The sequence below is a fragment of the Ambystoma mexicanum genome, chromosome 3q, assembly GCF_040938575.1.
Source record: "Ambystoma mexicanum isolate Mex_15411 chromosome 3q, UKY_AmexF1_1, whole genome shotgun sequence".
Classification (NCBI taxonomy): domain Eukaryota; kingdom Metazoa; phylum Chordata; class Amphibia; order Caudata; family Ambystomatidae; genus Ambystoma; species Ambystoma mexicanum.
The window spans coordinates 65,653,068-65,676,371 of NC_090926.1; the positions used below are offsets into that span (position 1 = coordinate 65,653,068).

At 48.4% G+C, this 23,304-nt stretch overlaps 1 protein-coding gene across 2 annotated transcripts in view; it reads left to right on the top strand.

Moving 5' to 3' along the window:
* Window positions 1–23,304, top strand: part of LOC138582126 (zinc finger protein 684-like) — a 154,318-nt gene that overhangs the window by 90,458 nt on the left and 40,556 nt on the right. For both annotated transcript variants that reach the window (XM_069653126.1, XM_069653127.1), the window contains one exon: window positions 20,396–20,488. In XM_069653126.1, coding sequence (XP_069509227.1) covers window positions 20,396–20,488 — 93 coding nt within the window. The remainder of the gene's footprint in view (window positions 1–20,395; window positions 20,489–23,304) is intronic.

The window sequence follows — 23,304 nt, forward strand, 5'->3', positions numbered from 1 at the left end:
AGAGTACAAATGGAGAGAAGCACCGAGAGCCTGAGAGTACAAATGGAGAGAAGCACCGAGAGCCTGAGAGTACAAATGGAGAGAAGCACCGAGAGCCTGAGGGGGGAACTGCATGCGACGTCCAAAGACGTATGTGTTGAACTTGCCGCTGTGCGCCGTGTGCTCACTGAGCTCACACAAACCCTTAGGGACATGCATGGACGTGAGCAGGCAGAGACATCATCCGTTGCAAGTTCCGTCCAGGGCAGCCCCCAACGTAGATCTGGGAGGAACCTGCGCTCCACAGGCAGGGGTGCCCCTGATACCCGGAGAGGGGGCTTGCAATAGCGTCTGCCCACTGACAATGAGCATCTTTGGACACTGGTGTCCGGGGGGGAGGTAGGAGGGTGGAGGGGGTGTGTTGGGCTTACTTGGGTGGCGGGTCGATAGGGTGTTTAACATGATATCACATATGCCATGAACAATGCACGATCATACAATGAGATGCGTGGACATTGATCTTTGTGTACGTGGCCATTATAGGCGTACAGTCCATATTGTGCATGTTCCAGACACACACAGTGCCACAAGTCCCGTGTCCATGTATCAGCCACCAGGCGTGAGTGCTAGAAGCATGCATCTATGATATGCTGACGAATGTCACGGCCCTCCTGTGCCTCGCAGACTCCTTGAGGTGCTGCCACATCCCCACCCTCATCATGACCATCTTCAGGTGCTTGCGGTTCTGCGTCAGGGGGCATGGGCACATTTCTACGTACGCACATGTTGTGTAGCATGACACATGCCATGACCATCTTTGCAACCTTCTCATGGCGGTAGAGGAGTGCCCCGCCAGACCTGCTGAGGCAGCGGAAACGAGTCTTCAGTAGGCCGAATGCCTGTTCAATGACTACACGGGTACCTGAGTGGGCATGGTTGTAGTCCTCCTCATGTTGGTCCCGTGGGTTGCGGACTGGTGTAAGGAGCCATCTCTTCAGTGGATACCCGGCATCACCTGTATGTGGACAATGAAGGTATTTAGAGGAATGCCATTGCTACGTACGCACCCCCCCTTCCTGCCAGGTCATTGCCGCATCACATACCCCACACTATCATGCTTGAAATGAGACTCACCGAGTAGCCAGGATCTGTTCCCTGCGTGTCGGTCCATGTAGCGTGGTATAGTAGAGTTCCTCAAGACCATAGAATCATGGGTGGATCCTGGGAATCGGGCACAACAATGTGTAATGATCCTGTTGGAGTCACACACCATTTGTACATTCAGGGAATGAAATTGTTTTCGGTTGCGGTACTGGGCCTCCATGGCATGTGGGACTACCAATTCCACATGGGTGCAGTCGATGGCACCAATGCAACCCGGTATGCCGCCAAGTGCATGGAATCCCACTTTTGCGTTCGTAATTTCCTGCTCCGAGCGTGGTAGAGAGATGTAGTCGTCTGCGTGCAGCAGGAGGGCATTGAGCACTTGCAAAAGTGTCCGTGAGAACAGTGGCTGTGAAATGCCGTGCAACTGTCCGACTGTGTGCTGGTAGGTGCCTGTGGCCAGGAAGTGGAGTACAGACACCACCTTCAGTAGGGGTGGGATGGCGGTTGGGCTATCTATCATGCTGACAAGGTCAGCCTGTGTCATGTCCACAATGGCGGTTATGGTGTCCCGGTCCAAACGGTAGAGGGTGTGGATCTGCTCATCAGTGAGGTTGAACGGATGTGCTCGGAGGCGTGGGATAGCGGGCTGCCTGCGTGGTGGTAGTGGCTGTGCTGGCGGCCCTTGCTGGCCCTGCCTTGCCCTCCTCCTCCTCCTCCTCCTGCGTCTCCTCCGTGCGGCCGGTTGTAGTCGGTGTTCGTCTTCTTCTTGAAGTTGGAGTACTTGCAGTGCTATCAGGTCCCCCAGGGCCAACATGGCTAGTCCTGCCGGTAGCATTTCGGAGTGGGTGTGGTTGTGGGAGGGGGTTGGGTGTGCAATTAATGTGTTTCCAGGCTGTATGGCCTCCACCTGTGGTGATTCATTCCACCTGTGCAAGCTGCTCTCCCCTTTGGGCGAGCACGTCCCGCACACAACGCTGCAATTCGACGAATGGCATCTTGCCATTACAATCATGTATTTGTACCCGATGGCAGTGTAACATTGGTTGATATGTTCATTCTGCTTTGGTCCCATTGTTTCACATACTATCTTTGCAGTCGCGAACAGACTTGTGAAGGGTCAGTGGAACGTAGTACTCGAGTAACGGTGGACCCTCATGCAACACTGCACCGAGGTTCACCGACGGGCGGGGCGTCCCATTTGTGAGTGAAGGCAGTTGCCATTTTCACACACAGCCGCACTAGATGGATTAATTAGTGATTTCAAGCGGCCACAGATGCCTTTTCGACGTTATGTTGCAAATGAGGAATTCGAAGGACGGCGCTTTCGGTTTTCAGCTAGCGGCGAGGAGATGCCCACAGGTCTGACTGCGAATATAACGTTCTATTGTTCAATGTCCTTGGGACAGGGGCCATGGCGAGGATGCAATGATTCATATGAATAGTATGGGATGCGCAATAGCGAAGTGGGCGATAAGGCCGGACGTTCCCAATTACATGTTGCTTCACAACACTGGAATTACGGGCTGGGGGAACAGTGGATTTTGCAGGCTGCATTACGCACAGACTCAATGGAAGTTTCACATGTCATGTGAGTATGGAAGCAGGCGTTTGTGATAGTGTTTTCACCTCGATATAGATAGTTATGATTCGCTAGTGGTTTTTGGTTGGTGATGATCCTTTGGAGTGGGCTAGCATGCATATGGCTGTGGATTTGGTGTGATCATTGAAGTGAGTAATTCAAATGTAGTTCTGATGGCCATTCTATTCTTTTTCATTTCGTTTGGGTGACAGGTATCTCCTCCCCTTTTGCCACTGCCATCTGTATGCCACTCCTGCAGATGGATTTTACTCCCGACACCTGCTGCTTCGTGTTAATCAGTGGTGCAGCATTACGATCTTATGGGACGATCGCCAATGGGCCACATGCCCTTACGCAGTACTAGTGGCTAGGAGCAACATTTCGGCCTTTCAGCTGGACTAGTGCCTCCCTATTGGGACGGCCCTGCGGGTCGAGGCGCTTCCATGTTGCCTTTTCGTACGAGAATGTAGCCCCTGTGTGCCATGAGGGTACAGGGCGTCACACAAGAAGTAGCTGGTCATTTATTGCGGATGCAGCCCACAATGGTGAAATGTATTTTGGGGTTCATGGCCTGATGGCTGTATGGCCTTGGTGAATTTGTTGTGCATTAAATTCCTATTCTAATATGAACCGTGTAGCGTTCTTCTTTGCAGGTGATGTGTCATATTCCTATTTGGGGAGCGATGTATTGTGAGGAGATCTGCATTGGGTTCCAGCTTCGGAGTATAGTTGCGTGGTACTGTGCTGGGCGCGTTTGCCTACGAAGCCCAGTGAGGTCAGGGATGAGGGCTGCCAATGTGACTGTTTTGATGATGTGATGCTCAGGGGCGGGGGAATGGCTTTTGTGTAACAGATGCCGGTCAGCCAGTTGGATTGGTGGTATGATGTGATTATCAGAATATGGCTGGTCACAGGTGCCTGTGTTTGCGTGCGTTTCTTGGAGGGAGACTGAGGTCATGTCCATTTGTGTGGCTTCTGTATTCGTGCCATCTGTGCCCTGCAGCTTCCATTGGCCCCTCTTGAGATTCATTTGTTCGTTGGCAGGCATGGATGACTTGTACATTTCACTGGTTGCATTGTGTGGCTTCATTGAACCTACGGGGAGTTGTACAATGTGGCCAGGGAGCGGTGTACAGGCACTCAGTAGGGCCGTTTACGGTTGGTTCGCGATGCCGTACTTCTCACCATGGCGGAATGGTACTTTCCGCCGTGCTTGATGGCGTTAGGTGCATGTCCGCTGGGGTCAGAATTCGCGTACCGTTGCGCCATGGTGGTAATTGCGGTTTGGCATGGCGCGTGCGCGCGTACTTGGTGCAGTTAGCGTTGGCGTTCACTGCGGTGTCGCTAATGGCATCGTACTTTGCGGTGACGGGTCATAATCGCACGGAGCGCTATTCGATGGCGGTATTGCATTTCCGCCATCGTTTTTCCATTTCCGCCAGGGTCGTAATGAGGGCCAGTGTGTCTTTTGAAGTATATTTTTCTCCAGCATGGGGTCTGGCATGGATTCACATGCTCATGAATATTCCCCGTCGTCAGGCTGGGAATCCTCGGTAAAGAAAAAACCAGTATCAGTTTCGTTTCTGATCTGTCTTTCGTAGTAATAACCAATCACTGGTCTCTGCGTCATACTGACCACAGCCAATGACTGCCCTCTACCTAAGCACCGCCTCTGGCAGCCATCTTCAGATTTTTACCGCACGTTCATGTGTTGGGATCCTCGTGCTATTGCTCTCGAGCGTTAGTGCTATTTTTCGCGCTTTTTTCACAAAAACTTCGATTCTTTCGGTCAAAAGAGCCTCAAGCTCCACCGATCCTACATCCGATCAACGGGGACCCGTGTCGGATTCGTCTGCGCCCCTCAAGGGTGAAGATTTCGTCGAGCTACACTTCGGAGGACTCCAGAAGCTTCTCAGGCCCGGTCTCGGAGATGGCCCAGGAGAAGGGAAGCTCGACGCCCGGAAAGCTGTTCAGGGTCTGCCCTGGATGCCAGCTGCAGAACGTCTTTAAGGAGGACGAACACTCTTTCTGCCTTTACTGCCTTCATGAGGACAAGACGCACGTGGAGAAGGACTGTGCGTTTTGCGGCAACATGTCGGAACGGACCATGAAGGACCGCCATCAACGTCTCGCCAACTGGCTGGAGGGTAAGAGCCCGTCTGGCGAGAAGAAGAAGAGATCCGAGCGGTCTTCTAAGACCTTTGAGGGCGCCCCGGCCACGGGGGCCCAACATAAGGCCAAGCACCGCGAGTCCGCTGGCACCGGGAGCGCCGAACGGTCGGGCTCTACGGGCGCCAGGCAGGGCGCACCCTCCCCGGCACCATCAACCACGAGCCAACGCTCTGGGTCGGGTAAGAGGAAGGCCGAGCACCCGGCGAAGCTCCTGGAGAGGCCCCGGTCGAGCTCGAAGGCCCCATCGGAGGGGGAGCGAGGCGGTGTCCCCCCCCTCAAGGATAAGGCGGTGAGCGCACCTAAGGTGGTGAAGGCCTTAATCCATCCGGCCAAGCCCTCTATCGAAACTGTCGCGGCGGCCCTGGCTCAGCCTGTGCAGGCTACACCAGTGGTGGCGACCTCAGGGCCCAGAATCTCCCTGCCTCCTCGGAGGGAGTCTTCTTTTGTGCCCATCGATAGGACCCCCGTGAAACCCTCCGTGGGGAAGAAGAAGGGGGGGCAGGGCGTTGTCGTAGATTCGGCCTCAACCTCAGAAGAGGAGCTGATCGAGGTCTTAAGCCACGGCCTAGGCGTGGAAGAAGGCCAGCCCGTCGGAATGGACCCCGACGCAGGTGACGACGACGACATCGTCGAGGATACCGACGGGGCCCCTGCTCGCCCGTCGGATTCCCCTCTGCCAGCGCCGCAAGACAACTCGGCGGCCATTTTGTTGGCCATACAGTCCTTATGCTCCGAGATAAGGACGAGGCTACCGTTACCGACGGAGGAACCTCTCCCGTCGGGGGATCCAGAACCGGGACCTTCTGGTGTTCCCCCTACCAAGAAAAGAAGGATCCATCCACCACCTCCTTTTCAACCGTCGCGCCCCGTCCAGCCCTCCTCCCCGTCCACCCGAGGGGATGATACGGGGACTGACACGGCAGCGACGGGTACGGACGACGAGGCATACGACGAGGATATTCCGTCGTCGCCTCCCACCAGGGCTTCTCCGCCCGACGAGATCGGATCTTTCCACTCCATGATCTCCAGGGCTTCCGAGCTTTTCCAACTCTGCCCTGAGGAGAAGAAAAAGGAAGGCTTCCTTTATCAGCGGCGCGAGGCCAAGAGGAAGACGGTCCTCGCAGTGCCTCTGTTGGACGACATTTGGGATGAGGGCCTTTCCCTCCTCAAGAACCCTTCCACGACGCCAGCTAGAAGAGACCGGTACGAGAAAAAGTACCGGGTCCCGGACACGGCCCCCCTATGCCTCCGGGCGCAGCCTACCCCGGATTCCGTCGTCTCCGCGGCAGCCAGGAAGAAAGCGGGGGGGGTGCGGCCTCCACATCGACTTCCCCGCCGGACGGCGAGGGAAAGAAATTGGATGCTATGGGACGTAGAGGGATGCCTACTTCCACATTCCCATCCTAAAGGGGCACCGAAAATTCCTCAGGTTCGTGGTCCAGGGGCGTCATTACCAGTTCAAAGCCCTTCCCTTCGGACTACGGTCGGCACCCAGGGTATTCACCAAGTGCCTCGCACCGGTGGCGGCGCAGCTGCGCCGCGAGGGGATTCACGTCTACCCCTACCTGGAAGACTGGCTCATCCGCGCCAAGACGAGGGAGCTCGCCGTGGTCCACACGGCAAGGACCGTCCAACTCCTCACGGACCTGGGATTCTCCGTGAACTACGCCAAATCCCACCTGGTGCCCGCGCAAGTCGCACTGTTTCTGGGAGCGAGGCTCGACACAGTGTCCCTTCTGGCCTCCCCGTTGGAGGAGAGGACCAGGACCATCTTGGGCAAGGTGCAACGGATGTTGGTGGCCGACGCGGCCAAAGTGAGGTCCATCAAGTCCCTCCTCGGGATGATGTCTTCCTGCATCTACCTCATTCCCATGTGCAGGCTCCGGATGCGCCCGTTGCAAGAATTCCTGGATGCGCGCTGGATCCAGACGACGGGCAGCTTCGAGGAAAGGATCAAGCTCGACGAGAGTTTCCGACGAGCGATACGGTGGTGGGGCACCCGCGCGCATCTGATGGCGGGCATGGACTTCCAGACCCCAGCCCACCAGGAGACTGTGACCACGGATGCCTCCCTGGAAGGGTGGGGAGCGCACACCGAAAATCTGCACGCAAGGGGACTCTGGCTCCCGACGGAGAGGTCCCTGCATATCAACGTCCTGGAGCTCCGTGCAGTGTTTTGGGCCCTCAGGTCCTTCCTTCCGTCCCTCAAGGGCAAGGTGGTGAGGATCTTCACCGACAACACCACCACCATGTTTTACGTCAGGAAACAGGGCGGAACCAGGTCCCCAGCGCTGTCCAAGGAGGCGCAGGACCTGTGGCATTGGGCCGTCGCCCAAGGGATTTTTCTGGTGCCGTTTCATCTGGCAGGGATAAAAAACACCATCGCCGACTCACTCAGCAGGGAGCTGCGCTCGTGCCACGAGTGGGAACTACGGCAGGATCTGGTGGATCGCCTCTTCCGATGGTGGGGCACACCCCAGATCGACCTGTTTGCGACGGCGACGAACACCAAGTGCCGGAGGTTCGCCAGCAGGTTTCCCCAGACGAGGAGCATGGGCGATGCTTTCTCGTTCCCCTGGGAGGGCCTGTTCCTCTACGCGTTCCCTCCCTTGCCTCTGCTAATCCGGCTCGTCAACCAGCTCAAGAGGTCACGGTGCAGGATGATCCTCGTCGCACCTGCGTGGCCGAGGCAGATATGGTTCCCGGACTTGCTGGACTTGTCAGCGTCCCCGCCGATCAAGCTGCCGGCGGACGCGGATCTACTCTCCAGGGAAGGAGGCGCCATCCTCCACCACGACCCGAAGTCGCTGAACTTGCAGGCCTGGCTCCTGCAGCGCTAGAGTTTGGAGGATACGACATACCGGCCGATTGCAGAGAGGTTCTTGCAAAGGCCAGGGCGTCCTCGACTCTTAAATGCTACGGACACAAATGGAAGAGGTTCTCTGTCTGGTGCCACGCACAGAAGATTAACCCTCTACGGATTACAGCTCCCCAAGTACTGCCGTACCTGCTGACGCTGGCCAAAGCTGGTCTGGCACACGCGTCCATCAAGATTCATCTTGCTGCGATCTCCCGATACACCAGAACCACGGGGCGGACGTCTTTGTGGTCTCATCGTCTGGTGAAAGAGTTCATGAAGGGACTGTTCAGATCGTTCCCGCCGGTGAAGGCTCCGGCCCCGGCGTGGGAGCTCAACGTGGTGCTGACCAAGCTCATGGGACCTCCGTTCGAGCCTCTGCACTCGGCCCCGTTGAAGTTTCTATCGTGGAAAACAGCTTTTCTTGTGGCCATCACCTCCGCACGACGAGTGGGAGAGATCCAGGCCCTTTCCTGCAAGGCCCCGTACTTGACTTTCCACGACACGAGGGTAGTGCTCAGGACGCACCCCTCCTTCATGCCCAAGGTACCGTCGGACTTCCATCTCAACGAACCCTTGGTGTTGCCTGTGTTCTTCCCGTCGCCTTCGTCGCCGGCTGAGAGGACTTTGCACTCGCTGGATGTGGCTAGAGCGCTGAAGTTCTACGTGGACCGCACGAAGTGTTTTCGGAAGACGTCACAACTCTTTGTGAACTTTGGACCTGTCAATCAGGGGAAGGCTCTCTCGAAGGCTTCCATTTCCAGATGGCTCTCCGGCTGTATCATGTACTGTCATCGGTTGGCAAACCGACCGCTGCCTGGCCGTCCGAGAGCCCATTCCACCAGAGCGATCGCAGCTACCACGGCGTTCCTTTCTGGTGTGCCCCTGCTGGACATATGCAGGGCTGCTACGTGGAGGTCGACGCACACCTTCACGAAATTCTACTGCGTCGACCGGGATTCCAGGGAGGAGTCCAGGGTCGGCCAAGCAGTGCTGCGCAACCTGTTCGCCTGAGGTGAGCCTGGTGAGGAGGTAAGATGCTTAATGTTGAGTTTGATGTAGTGCTTAATGTTGAGCCTTTGCCACCTCCCGTGGTTGTGCATGTGTGTACTGCTATGTATTCTTTATTCATGAGCATGTGAATCCATGCCAGACCCCATGCTGGAGAAGGAACAAGTTACTTACCTGTAACTGTTGTTCTCCAGCATGGGTCTGGCATGGATTCACATGCGAGCCCTCCCGCCTACCCCTCTGCGGCTCTTCACTTGGTCATACTGCCACTTTACGTGCTTCCAAATCTGAAGATGGCTGCCAGAGGCGGTGCTTAGGTAGAGGGCAGTCATTGGCTGTGGTCAGTATGACGCAGAGACCAGTGATTGGTTATTACTACGAAAGACAGATCAGAAACGAAACTGATACTGGTTTTTTCTTTACCGAGGATTCCCAGCCTGACGACGGGGAATATTCATGAGCATGTGAATCCATGCCAGACCCATGCTGGAGAACAACAGTTACAGGTAAGTAACTTGTTCCTTGTGTTACATATATATTGATCCTTTCTAATGAAGGCTTATTCAACTGACTGTTAAATTAATAAATAATTGTTTAATCAAGAAACCTTGAGAGTAAGTGTTTATTTGTATACTTTTCACTGTGAATCTCTGTGTAATAACCCTACAGCTCATATTGACCCCTCTTGAGATAAGCCTGGCTGCTCAGTCACTCTACCAACTTGTGTAGTACATGCTTATACCAAAGGTTGGGTTAACTATTGCCAAGAGGACAAGACTGGTGCAGTCTCCCACGGGGTACTGCATACAATATTGCCTAACAATCGGCTTCTGAAAGAACATAAACAGAATTATTCTTTAGTTCAGATAGCACCTTGAACAATTCTCTTGGCCTAGATTTGGCTAATTCAATCCTGGCATTATGTTTTTCTTCCTTAGCTTTCAATAGGAGATTTTTAAATAGTCTTGCGGCTACCTTGTATATGTTAAGGGAATCATCGGAAGGATTCTTACGCCAGTGGCGTTCAGCTCTCCTTTTTTTTTCCACTCTGGCATCTAAGATATCTGAGGAAAACCACAGTTGGGAGGAAAGTCACGTGAAATGACACCCATAAAAGTCATGGAAAATGACACCCATAAAAAGAGTAAAAGATACTGTGGGTGTGGAAAAAGGTTCCCACTAAGAGGTATAAGGAAAAATAATGCACCAGTAAATTCAAAAAGTTCTGCGGTTGACACAGGTCAGGAAAATGTATCATTCCTATGAAAATCTTACCTAACAGCCTGGAGTAGCAGTCTTGGCGTAGTTGCCAGACTCGATAGTCCACCCACTACATGTCAAGCCACCGCCATACACTGTTTTTCTGTTGGGCCTTCTGCCGGCCATCTGAGGAGACGCTTTCGCTCATCAGGGAAGTTTGGTTGTAATCCAGTTTATCTTGGTGGTCAGAATTGTTATACCTGGCACATACGAAATATTGCTTCAGTGTTGGAGGATATATCCCCAGATTTCTTTGAAAATCCTTTGCTTAGTATCAGGGGGAAATCTTAATGCGATGGTGGGTGGAGGTTTATAGCTAATATTTCGAATTCAATTATATTGAATGCAAAAATGTCGAAAACAGTCTTAAAAAATGTCGAATGTTTCAAATTTTTTTTTTTTTTAATGGGGTGGGGTTCTCCCCAAGCCCCTGTTTTTTTTATACACTTTATTTTACTTACCAAAACCCCCAAAAAACGTATTAAATAAAAAAAGTATACATTCAAATTTTTTTTTTCGACATAATGTTTTCGACATTTTTGCATTCGAAAAAATGGGTTCGACATACTGACTGGACACCGTGGGTGGAGGCCTAGGCCCCAAGTTGTATGATGAAATGGAGGATGTGGGAGTAGGGATTCTGTCACCAATTATGATGGACCCCAGATTGTGCACAGAGGGGCAGAGGTTGGGGCATTACCTCCATGATTGGGAGATGCGTACTGTAAATGGTCCCCTCTGCCTTAAGTAGTTCTACAATTGATTATTGTTGTGTCAACAGTGAATTTCTGGGGGAAGGGAGGGGGTTTAAAGTGGTGAATGACATCTACAGGGACCACTTTCCCAGTGGGCTTGATATTGGCCTGGGCCACGAAGATATCTCACCAGTGTAGGTTTATTTGCTTGAGGTATGTGTGTCCGTAGCGGGAGGTAGGTTGAGGTGGAATAATGACAGGAGGGAGTAGCTATTGAGGAAGGCTGTTCAATCGAGCTTAAATGAATTGGAGGTCACACTGTCGGAGACTTGCGGAATTTGTCATTGGTGTTTACCCGGGTAGCAGGTAAAAGAAGAACAGCACCAGGGACTGGATGATTTTACCACAAATGGACGAGAGCTAACTGTTAGTACTGAAAAATCTCCAGGCTACTAAACACTGTTTTATTTGTGCAAGGTTCCTTTTTAAGAAGGCTTTGGACAGAAGAAAAAGATCTGTTGAACCCGAGGCATGGGATACATGGGTCAGAGCATCCCAGGATAATGATATTAAACTTTTTCTGGGAAATTGCGAACTATGGCCCATTCTACAAATTTAATCGGAAGGCCTGGTCCCCAATGCATCTGATCTGGCCTGGGTGGATCAGTTTCCATCCTTATATACTGTACAGCGAGGGGAAGTAAATTGTACCGGGGAGAGTATAGGGAATTTGCAGGAGGGGGGCCCTGCTTCAGGGATTGTTTTTTCAGTGATGGAAATAACTAAAGCCAGTGGCTGCCAGTGTTGCAATCGGGCACCTGTTCCCAATAATGTGCCAGCAGATCTGTCTGGAATGGCTACGGAAATGTGGGCCCCGGTCTGACCCAGGGATTCAATTTTATCTGTGCGAGAGGAGCTGTACCTACCTTATGGCCCTACGCAACCATCTACCCAATATATAAAATGGGTCTGCGCGATGCACGGGCTCCGTATAGGCCCACCTCATTGCTGGATTCTGTTTTCAAAGTTTTTGGAGAATGCAATTTTGGCATGGCTTGAGGAGTGAGTTGTGGACAGTGGGGTGCTCTCATTAGTGCAGCTGGGATTCCGGCCAAAGCTCAGCACGCCAGAGCAGTCTCTTGCTGTATATGGCAATTTCTCACTTGATTTATATAAGGGAGGAGCCCATTTATCTGGCATTCATGGATCTGAGTACGGCCTTTGACAATGTCGAGCAAGGCAAGCTGTGGACGGTGCTCGGATCCATGAATTGCACTCCTGCCTTTATGAATCTCTTGGCACGGTTTCATGACTCTACACAGCCCTGTGTCAGAGGTGGGGCCAATGGGAGATGTACAGGTTCATTTAAATTGTAGTCACGGGTGCGCCAAGGCCAGTGGTAGAAGTGTACCAAAAAATGTTGTGGAACTGAGGTCTCGACAGGGGGGGTGGTAGGTGGAAATATAGTGCAACACGTCACAAGTGTTGCAACCGGGGCATTCCAGTAGTCTAAATGACTAGTAATTAAGGCTCCCATTACAACTTTACACTTGCATATGGACATGAATGGACAAATCCTCTATATAGGATGGTGAATATAGTTGTAAAATTGATCACTGGCCAGGGCTGTGTCCTGCCCCCCCCCCCCCGCACTTCTGTTTGTATTTTAATGGCTTGTACGATCATATATTGAGTTCCTCACCTGATGGCCTGACTTGCAGAGACTTATTACCGAATACGCTTGCTTCATGGTCAGTTTAGATCTGGTGGTTAATGCAACGAAGTAAGCAGTGATGGCCTATTGTAGAGGGAGGGGCATGGGAAATAATATTGCACATTTGTATCCATCTCCTAATGTTATGTCGCGAGGGGAGATTAGATTGTTCACTAGCTGCTTTTATGATCATGTAGATTTAATGAGAGAGACTTTGGAGCTGTTGAAACCTAAGGCCAGAAGGCTAATGGCCATTATGTCTCCTGGTTTACAGAGATATCTACTGTGGGCTGAATCTCCAGCGCACCGAGTCATTGTAACAAGGGCAAGGTATGACCTGTGTGTTGAGGGCGGTAGTGAGTTCTTGGTCAGGGTGTTCGGGAGAATAGTCATTTTGAATGGATTGTGTCCTCCCACGTATTCCTTATCTTTGATATTTCCAGATCTAGCTTGCAGCTTTGTAATTTTCTTTCCAGTAAAGGGCGCTGTGCGTCGATGACTGTCGAGTCGCTGTCCCTCGAAGGCCTCCGTCTCGATGTCGACGTCATCAGTGGTATAAATAGTCGCACCAGTGTTACTGGACCGGCAACCTTGTAATGAGGCCCAAAGTCTTTTAGGAAGGAAAAAGGTTGGCTAATCATACAGTAGCACAGCTTAAGGTTCTAGAGGGGTTTTCTTAGCAAACAAACGCCTTAAACGTCAGTTTGAATTTATTTCTTCAGCTGTTGTGGCACTCCTGAGTACATGCACTTCGCAGCTATTTAGATTGGGTTTTGTGCTCACGCTCTGTAGAAAGCATGTGGCGGGCTATACAACTGGAAACAAGACCAACACCAGAGTATTGTCGCATGCATCGGCCACTCTTATGGGCAAATCTGCATCTGGTAGAGCTTGTGATAGATGTGATAGATGCTAATAAACCCATGACTAGGTGGCTGAGACAAATGGTGAATTGGGTGTCAGAAACATTAAGTGTAAACCGGAACAAGTGATCGGAACACGCTCGGTTGGATCTGTCCTGGCTGTGTTGGAACACCAGGGGCTACCGCCCAGATCTTGCTCTGCCCTTGGGTTTCTCACACATCAGGGACAGTGACATTTCTATGTTACACAAAACTTGGCTGAAGGAAGATTTTCACATTCACGGCTATCAAATATGCCGTCCTGCAATCAGTGGGTTGAGAGGTAGGACAATGGGAGCCTTGCTTTTGGTCCACAGTGCAATTTAATCTCACTCTCTACGAGATTGGCTCTGTTTCCTCCAATATACTGCTGGCCATTGTTAGTGACACAAAGTGCCTTCGAGCCCCGATTTTAATAATTCATGTTTACGATCCCCCAGAAGGTTCTGGTTTCCATGATATGCAGAGTGTAGTTGAGATATTGACTGTGATTGGAAGCAAACCCCGATGGAAAAGTAATCCTTGCTAGTGACCTTAATACACTGATGTTGATGGACCACCTAGCAATGGCATGTGAACATTTGTATAATTTAGTGGCATACTTAGTAGAATTTCGAAATAGGAAGTGTTGATAGATGTCTACGATGTCCAATGTTTGAACTTAGGAATTCCGGTTAGTGAACCAGTTGTGTTCACCTGGTCCAATGGAGTTTCTTCTTCCCATTTGGATTACGTTTTCATGGACTTAGGCACTAAAATGAAGTGTGGGGACCTTAGCAGCCTTAGCGATCAGGCCATATTGAAGTGGTCGCTGACGCTAGATTCCCTTCAGAATTTGTATTATGTCAACTCGAGAGCCACAATAAATTCCCAGGGAAACTGCCTCATTTGGACAGAGAGAAATATTGACATTATGACCAGCATTATTGAAAAAATAATGAGTGGATTATATCAACATGGTTACCAAATAACAACTGGGATTTCAAACTAATGTTAGAGTCTCTGAACAATGTGTTTCAATGCACCAGTGGGAAGTGAGGAAGCACTTGGCGTGGGGGGGCTTTCCTTTCACATGTTGATACACAACAGGAAAAGGGAGCATTGATTGGCTTGTGCCCAAATTAAAAAGAATGATGTGCATTCCGTTATAGAGAGGGACAGACTGAAAAGGAACATACAAACTCGTTATAAAAACTGGGTAAAAGCTCACAAGGTTTCTCTGCACAGTGCCAGTTGGATGCAGCTCTTTAACCTGTTGCGTACCAACACAATAAGAGGTTTTAGTCCATGATCAGGACATACATTGCGGGCATTACTCCTTTGGAAGATAACTGCATCTCTGAGTCACGTTGGATAGCTGCTATAAAAATCTATACTGCAATGAATGATATAATAACACCACGTGCATTTCTCGCCCGTTACTGGAAGGCCTTTCACATTTTGATGGAGATGACATTCTTCACATTATTAAGGGTTTGAAGAACCCCAGGACCCCAGGTCCTGATGGAATTCCTAACGTTATTATTAAAGCAAATCCGATCATCTGTGCGAAAACCTTATTGCGTCTTTATCGTAGTATTATTGATTCAGGAGAAATACCTGGCAGCTGGAGGCAGTATGTCTTGGTCACGGTCTTTAAGAAAGGGGATAAAACGGATCCCCTTAATTATCGACTGTTGGCCATGCTAGACAGTAGTAAAAAAATCTTTGCAACCCTCATCCTGAAAAAGAAGAATGCTTGGGCTGAGAAGAGGGGATTGATAAATAAATTCCAAACTGGCTACCGCAAGGATCATGCGACTACTCTTAAATGTGTGCCATCCAAAGTCTTATTGCTGACGTGGAAGAAGGTTAGGGGAAAAAGGTTATATACCTGCTTTGTGGATTTCACCAAAGCATTTGACACATTGCTGCGTGACCCTTTGTGGACCAAGCTAACTGGCTGGGGTATGGACTCTAGATTGTTATACCTTATTAGAGAGCTCTATTCCAATACACTGGTTGTGGTGCGTATGAATCAGGGTGGGCTAGTGTCCAAATCTATATCTACCAACCATGGGAGAAGCAGGGATGCTTCTTGCACCGTTGTTTTATAATCTGTATACCTCTGACATGGCTATGAGTATTGGCACAGTGAGAAACTTCCTTCAGGCGTTGGGGGTTGATCTAGCATCATGGCTTGGTTACGCTGATGATATAGTGCTGCTGGATCGCACCCCTGTAGATTACCAAGGCTCGATTAATTCTCTTGCATTTTACACACAGCAAAATAACAACCAAGATTGTAATTTCTGGTATCTATGCAAGAAAACAAACCTGTTATGCCTGGAAGTTGGGTGAAGTGGCCCTTGATGTCGACAACTACCTATATATTGGTGCTTCTATTAAAGACAGGCCTAATAACACTTTTTATGGAGACTTTATTATGTCTAAGGTCTTGAAAAAATGGTGGACCCTTAAGAAGTTAAGTAGCAAGGGTGGATATAACATCAAGGGTTTGATCTTGGTGTATAGAACCAGTATTGTCCCGGGGATCCTGTATTTCACTGCGGCTATCACAGAACCTAAAAGGAAGTGGCTGGAAACCTTGGAGGGAAAGATCCTACGCTCCATCTTGGGAGTCCCTACTTCGGGCACCGTCGAAGCATTAAGTTTGGAGCTTGGTCTTGCATCCCTGAGAGCAACTTGATCACTTCAACGCTGTAAATTTGTGGTTTCCATCCTTTCCCCAACCTCAATTCAAATTCCCTGAAAGGCCTCCTTGCAGGGCAGTATCTTGGGGCCTCCTCTAATTTCCATCTCCAGGATCTCTGTGTATCCACCTTGAAATTCTTGGATGAAATCCATGTACACATTGATGATTTAATTGACTCTCCCGCGTACATGAAAACATTGATGAAAAATACTGATGTCTGTGATGTGAATAATAATCTCTGCAGGCTACACAATAAGACAAGCCTTGTTGAATTTTCAAGACTGGGTTTTATCCATTATAACCCTCGCACCTATTTAATTAAACCGTGTAATATTCAAATCTGGAGGTTTATAACCTATATGCGGTTCAGTATTCTTCCCACGAGAGGGAGTGGAACGCTGGACAGGGGTCCCACATGAGAAAAGTCTCTGTCGATGAGTTTGAGACCCTGCACCATTTACTTACCAGTTCTCCCAGCTAGAGCGACCAGTATATAAAAGGCTACGCTACCCTAGCCTCGAGCATGGACAGCATACAGATCAATCCTGGAGCTGTATATATGGTGCAGAATCTATTTTATATACAGCTGCTGCATTTTACATACGGAGAGATATATGGAGCAAAATGCTGTCGTTTTAAGTGGCTTTTATCTTTTTATGCACCTCTCTATGATTATGAAATGTTATGATGACTCTAAATGCATTTTCATTGTTATAAGTAACTACAGTTTTTGTAAGACAAGAAGGGGAAAAGTCTCTTTTTAATGCAGTCATTAACATGGACTTTTTATCTTGATGTTATGTAAACATGAATTTTCTTATCTGTTTGAATCATTTATTGGCTGATTAATTGTGCTTGAGGTTTTATTGTTTTTTCTTAACCAAATGCACAATAAATTAAAAAAACAAGTAAAGCCACTCGGAGGTGAGAGGTTATCACACCAAGCGTGAGAGACTTGTTATTTTGTTTAGCTTTTACCTTGTTTTTGGTTAATTTATAGATCAGTAACTGTGTCAACACTCCTTCCCTAATTCAGTCTTCTGTGCATCCTGCACAGGCTTTCTGACAGATCTATTAGTTTGATAATGTGCATATATGGAATGAAGCTTAGAGGTTTAGATCAAGTTATCTTTGCTTGGGTTACACCCTTTGAAGGGGAAACATGTACAAAAACAAAGTTACTGGCCCTGAGCCTGGTACCAACGAAGCGCAATATTGAGATTTAGTTGAAAAGCGAGACTACCCTTACAATGCATGGCTCAGAGATTTACAGAAATGGCCATCAGCTGAACGTGCTTTGCAGTCTGTGATCAGGCACTGTGATGTGGAATCAACAATCTACATCATTTGGAAGAGAGCACTTGATAATTGGTTAACCATATTTTCTAATACCACCATGAAATTTGGATTAATGGGTGTCTAGTTAACTAAATTACTTAACTGTAACAATTCAATGTCAACCCTTACAAGCCATATAATACAGTCAGCCATTGGCTGAAAGTAAGCTATATGAAAATGTTCCTAATTCGAAAAACTAGTACTACAAGGACTTAAGCATCCGTTTTTCTTTCAGACCTCGTTATGATCCTTATGTTTATTTCATGTGTTTGATATGAATGTACCGCATACAAACTCCAATAAAGCCATTTAAAAAACATTCCCCAACGGGCAAGGCCTTTAACGCACTACTCTCCCTGAAAACATAATGGCAATGCGGAGGGAATCATGCTCACAGTATCCTTCTTGGAGTAAGTAAAGACAACTGCCCCATTTAAAATTATATTATTTCCAGAGAATTAAATGTTTTTCTTTAAAGGCACCAGCCCTCAGCAAGGGTCATCTTACTGCATTCCTTTTTTAGAAGGCATTAGTTCTCCTCAGCACGATATTCCGTAGCATTCATTCAATTTCCATTCAGTTTGAGCCTTTCTTCTATGTGGTAGTGCTTACATCCAGTTCTGTTTTGTTGCTGCATCCACCTGCATTGTAGATATTCTATTTTTCTTTGTTGTTATTTTTTTAAAGCAAAAATATGGGTAGTGGCCACAGTACCCCCTGTAGTACTGAATAAAATCAGTGTATATATCAGCAACTCTGGCTTCCTATTATACTACACCCGCACTGAAACCTTTTTCTATTTTTCATCAACTATGCAAACGGTTAACAGTGCTGAAGTAAATGTGTGCAACCAATAAGTACACTTCGCTTGATTCTTCTTGAGTTTAAAAAAACCCTATGCCTGTACTGTGTTGTTGTGTAACACACTTTTAAGCTGGCCAAGTCGCCAGTTGTTTCTTCATGCCCACTGCGAGGCACCAAGTTTGAAGTGCAACAAAACCAATGAGAACAAACAAATAAACCCTTTGAATAATCATATGTGAAAAAGTGGCAGGGCAATCACCCGCTGCCCCTGCCCAATATAGATGCATTAACTTTAAATATGGCTTTCAGCTAAATTCTGCATTAAGTGAATAACCTTATTGTAACAATGGCAACACAGAGAAAACAGTGCTAGAGTGGGACTCCTAATAGGACTGCTCAGCCACGGATGGTTAGATAATCAGAGTTAAAGGGTTCTTACAATTTCTCCATACATAGAGAACAACATTACAAACATTAATTTCAGGTGGAGACCAACATAATTCTCAGGGTCTTGCCTCATAATCACTGCACCCCTGGACTTGACAGCATTCACCTCTGCAAAATTGTGCGTTCCACCTCTGGTGCAGGGCCAACATCCTGTTCTTATATCATCACTCCTTCTCAAGCATCAGGCCCTCGTCCTCTGTCATGTTCTGTGGGTATGAGGCCTAACCACAGACAATAAGCGGTGGCCCTTTTCCTTTTCTCTATCCATTTAATGCAGCACTTATTCACGATTCTGAAAGTCTTCACCCTCGTAATCACAACTCTCTCTCTCTCTCTCTCTCTCTCTTTCTCTCTCTCTCCATGCTTATTATTAAAGCATCTTGTGTCCTGGTGCCTAGCCTGTGCTCAATACACTTGTTCAAAGAGCATGAAGAGTTCGTAGAGCGTGGGTTTAGTTGTGGCCTCTCACTCTGCTTATTGTGTATGTGGTGACAATATCTGGTCTTGTCAATAGTTCCTCCACCACAGGTACACATCCAGTTCTCTGCACTTCATTTCCCTGCTTCGCCACACTCCAGTTTTCCCAGGTGAATCTCATTGTCTCAGCAACCCTTCTTCAGCTCATATAACTGCAGTTGGGTAGTCCTTTGGGTAATCCCAACCTCCAAAGTGGTGGAAAGCTGTCCACCTGCTGTGCACCTGCTACAGTACCTTATTTCCAGACCATGCAGCTTCCCTATGATAATTATTTTCGTCAGCTGCACACTGGTAGTAAAATAGTCTTGAGACGAGGAAAGGCTTCACACCACGGTTAAAAGGAAATGTTATGTCCATATCATATCAGCCCTGAGCTGGAATGTCCACTTGTGATGACAATGACTACCTATGCTGGTGGGCAATATAGTAGTAATGTGGTTGAACTTAATTGATAACACCTTTCACAAAGGTTACTGAATGGGCATCTGATTAGGATCAGTACGTGGCCAGTGCTGTAAAAGACATAACACTTTAATTACATTGTATACGTCCTCAGATTACAATCTATAATCTTTAGTACAGGCCTCATTTCAAACATTCTGAATTGGGCAGCAGCCTTATAGCATTCACTTTTAAAAAATGTTCTGAGTTCCACAACTCCATGTGTCAATAACTGCCTAGACTTCGGGCGTCATGCTTGCTTGAGATAATGACCCTTTTTCAACTCACCGACTGAGGGCACAGGGCGGGTCTTTATGCAGCAGTCATGACCCCTCTCACAGTATGTTTTTAGACAATATAGGTGTGGAATACAGGCACTGATCACCAGTAGTATCCTCCATTCCATTCTCTTTTTTTCTTCTCTCTGTATCCAGTTCTTTACCCATTAATGTAGCTTGGGATGCAGGCTCTAACCATTGGTAAAGAAACCTTGATTCCAAGCTTTCCTATGGGACATATAAAGATTGGGCACTGGGCAAGGAGACCCAAAGAGCTGGAAGCATTGGGTGAAGCTTCCTCTTTTCCTCCCTGTGGAAGATCTAATGGCGTTCGGGCCCTTACCATAAAGTTCTAGTGTGATCTTGATCCTCGTTCGGTTCTGGACCAATAACCTGTGCGGCTGTCACCTACCCTACAAAATAGACCAATGGTAAGGTCTCGAATACTTCAGTAACTGCCTTACGATGTGCCGCTCTGCTTAACCACTTATACCATAATGTTTATTGAATACCAACTTGTAAATTTTACCTAGGAATTCTTTTCATTCTTAAACAAGCAAACAGTGTCCTTATTGGGTGTGTGAATATTTAAGTTGTAATGCTGCAGGTATAATTGCTTCATTTTTTCTAAAAATACAGGTGATTCAAATATCCCTCCTGTGCTTTCACACATTAAAGAAAAGAAAGAAATGTATACTCAGCCAGCGTTGGATACAGAGGGAAGAAGCACCGGTAAGTCAACTCCAACACTACTGAATACAGGTACAATAAAAGTGAACGCATAATCTCATACTCTTTCTTTTCGTTTTTTTCCTACTGAAATACCTATTTCATGTAAAGCTCTCTACAAGTTCTCACACCTGCATTTTAGCACATGGATGCACCAACTGGCAGATATAATCAACCTCCACAATCTGAAATTTCCAAATATATTGATGTGATACCCCAACCCACCTCAAGCCCACAGATAGGCCTATCCACCACACTTCCCCGGGAAGATCTTGGAATGCCTCTGTATCAAACACTTTATGCACTAATCTTCCTATGCTTTAGTTGATCAAAATGTAAATGTGCTGTAGTGAGAAATGATCTGCCTTCCCAAATTCATTATGCCTGGCTCATCTTCTGATTCTAGAAGTCAGCACCATTACCAAAGGTAAAGCGGGGGGCGGGTTGGGACACAATTCAAGATTCATAAATGTATATACTGAACACTGAAATGTATGCATTAGCTACTAATATGTATACATTATATGTTGATATGCATACATTGGATACTGAAATAAATGTACACTGAGATACATACATTCTATACTGAGCTGTGTATATACTGTATATTGAGATCCATGCATTATACATTGAAATAGATATACTGCATGCTGAGATACATTCATTGTATACTGAATGGTATATACAGTATTTTGAGATGAATACATTATCTATTGAAATATATAAACTGAGATGTATTCATTGTACTTTGAGATGTATATACTGTACATATATTACATATTGAAATGCATACACTATGGGGGTCATTACGACCTTGGAGGTAACCATGCCGCATTTTGCGGCATGGTTACCCCCTTACCGGGTACCAGGTCCGGGGTCCTTAAATGAGGAATTACTAGGCCATTCCAACCTTGGAGGACCCGCTAATTCCTCATTCGAGGAACCCAGACCCGGTACATACCCATTCGTGCCCCCATAGTGCTCAATGGGAAATGGGGAGGGAGCTAACAGGCCCGTTAATAACGGACCCTTTGTTAGCTCCCTGGTCTGCTAGCGGGACCCGCTAAGGGCGCCTGGTTTTACCAGGCGCCCTTTGCGGGTCCCACGAGCAGACTCGTAATGGGGCGGTAAGGGGTTGACGGTTCCGGCACCATTACCGGTGCCGTTAACCCCTTACCGCCAACCTTGTAATGACCCCATAAATGTTGAAATATATACAATATATACTGAGATGCATACATCCTATATTGAGAGGTATCCATTTTATAGTAAAAGGCATATAATGCAGATTCAAATTCATACATTACACAGCAACCTGTAAGGAACTCATGGTGGCAACAGTAAAGACGGACACAAGTGATCACAGATCAAGGGTGTTTATTAAACTGTATGCAGGTTGGAAAAACGCCTAATCTAAGCCTAAATCTAAGATGGGAGCAAGCATTGACTATCAAACGAAAAATAAGGCAGTCCTAGTGGCGTTGTCTCAAATAAAAAGGGCCTATACTAAGAAAAACCTATTGCCAATCCTTACAACTAGTACAAAAGTGTGTGAGATAATGATCAGGAGAAAGAAAGAGGTGTTCACAAATATGTCAGGATGCGGTAGCCTCGGTCTCCCTTCCCCATGTTTTTTTGAGCACGGCCTAAGGTAGGATCTTGGAGCACAGTACACTCTCGAGCTTCCCCAGCACGAGACGACAGTTCCGCTTCCAGCTATCAGGGCTGTCGATTGCCAAGTCTCGTTTATCTTGAAAGTCTCTTGCCTTCAAGGACCTGATGTACTCACAATAACAAAATAACAAACAAATGAAAGTTCTTTTCAAAAGCTACTGCAGATGGTGATTCTTCAACCCCGGAACCCCCTCTTCTGGGTGCAGACCCCTCTCAGTTCTCAGCCTCCCTCCACCGGGTTCACTATGGCTTTTCTCCTTCACAAATCTTAATATCTTTTTAAAAGTTCTCACGGACGGGGGGCGCTGCTGCAGCATCGAAGATGGCCGCACCCTGAGAGCGCTCTGCTGGAGGCTAAGGATCCTCTGCCCACCGGAGCCGACTTCAACGTGGCCGCGGCTCGGACTGTGCCTCAGGTGGCGGTGAAGTAGGAGGGGAGTCCCTGGACTGCGCCTCAGGGACTGCGGGCGACTTTCTGCTGTGTCAGGGCCCTGTGTTGCTATGGCCGCGTGGATCTGGGGAGCTCATCCTCGTGGAGACTGGAGTGCGGGACGGTGCGGCTTGAGGTGGCGGGCGGCACCCGGTGTCGGCGTGTATATCCCGCGATGCCTGCTCCCGGCTTGTTTCAGTGCTGGGCGCTGGCGCTGTTGCCTTTACCGTGGTGCTAGTGCCCTGGCTTGGGGCCGCGGGCCGCGCTCTCTTCGGATCCTCGGCTAACGACATTGGAGGCGGTGGGGGTAAGGGCTCGTGGCCCCCTTGGAGGTGAGTGGAGTGGCCTCATTGAATATCCATTTGCCGGGGCTCCCTCACGACAACAGGCGGCATCAGGCACACTTGGGCACCTGGCATTGGTCTCCTGTGGACTGTGGAATAGACGGGGAGAGCTGTGGCAGGAGGCACTCTCAGGACATTGGGCACATATAAGCACCTGGCATTGGACTCCTGAGAACTGGGGACAGATGGGGAACATCTGAGACCAGGGGTGTGATCTGTGGCAGGGTGCACTCTCAGGATTGTTGTGCAGCACCCCCCTTCTCCGTGAATTTCCCCCCTTTTCTATACCCCCCCCCCAGACCTCCCTCCCTGTTTTTTTCTTTTTTTCCCTCCTCCTGGCCGTATTTTGATCTTCGCACTCTCTGGGGCAC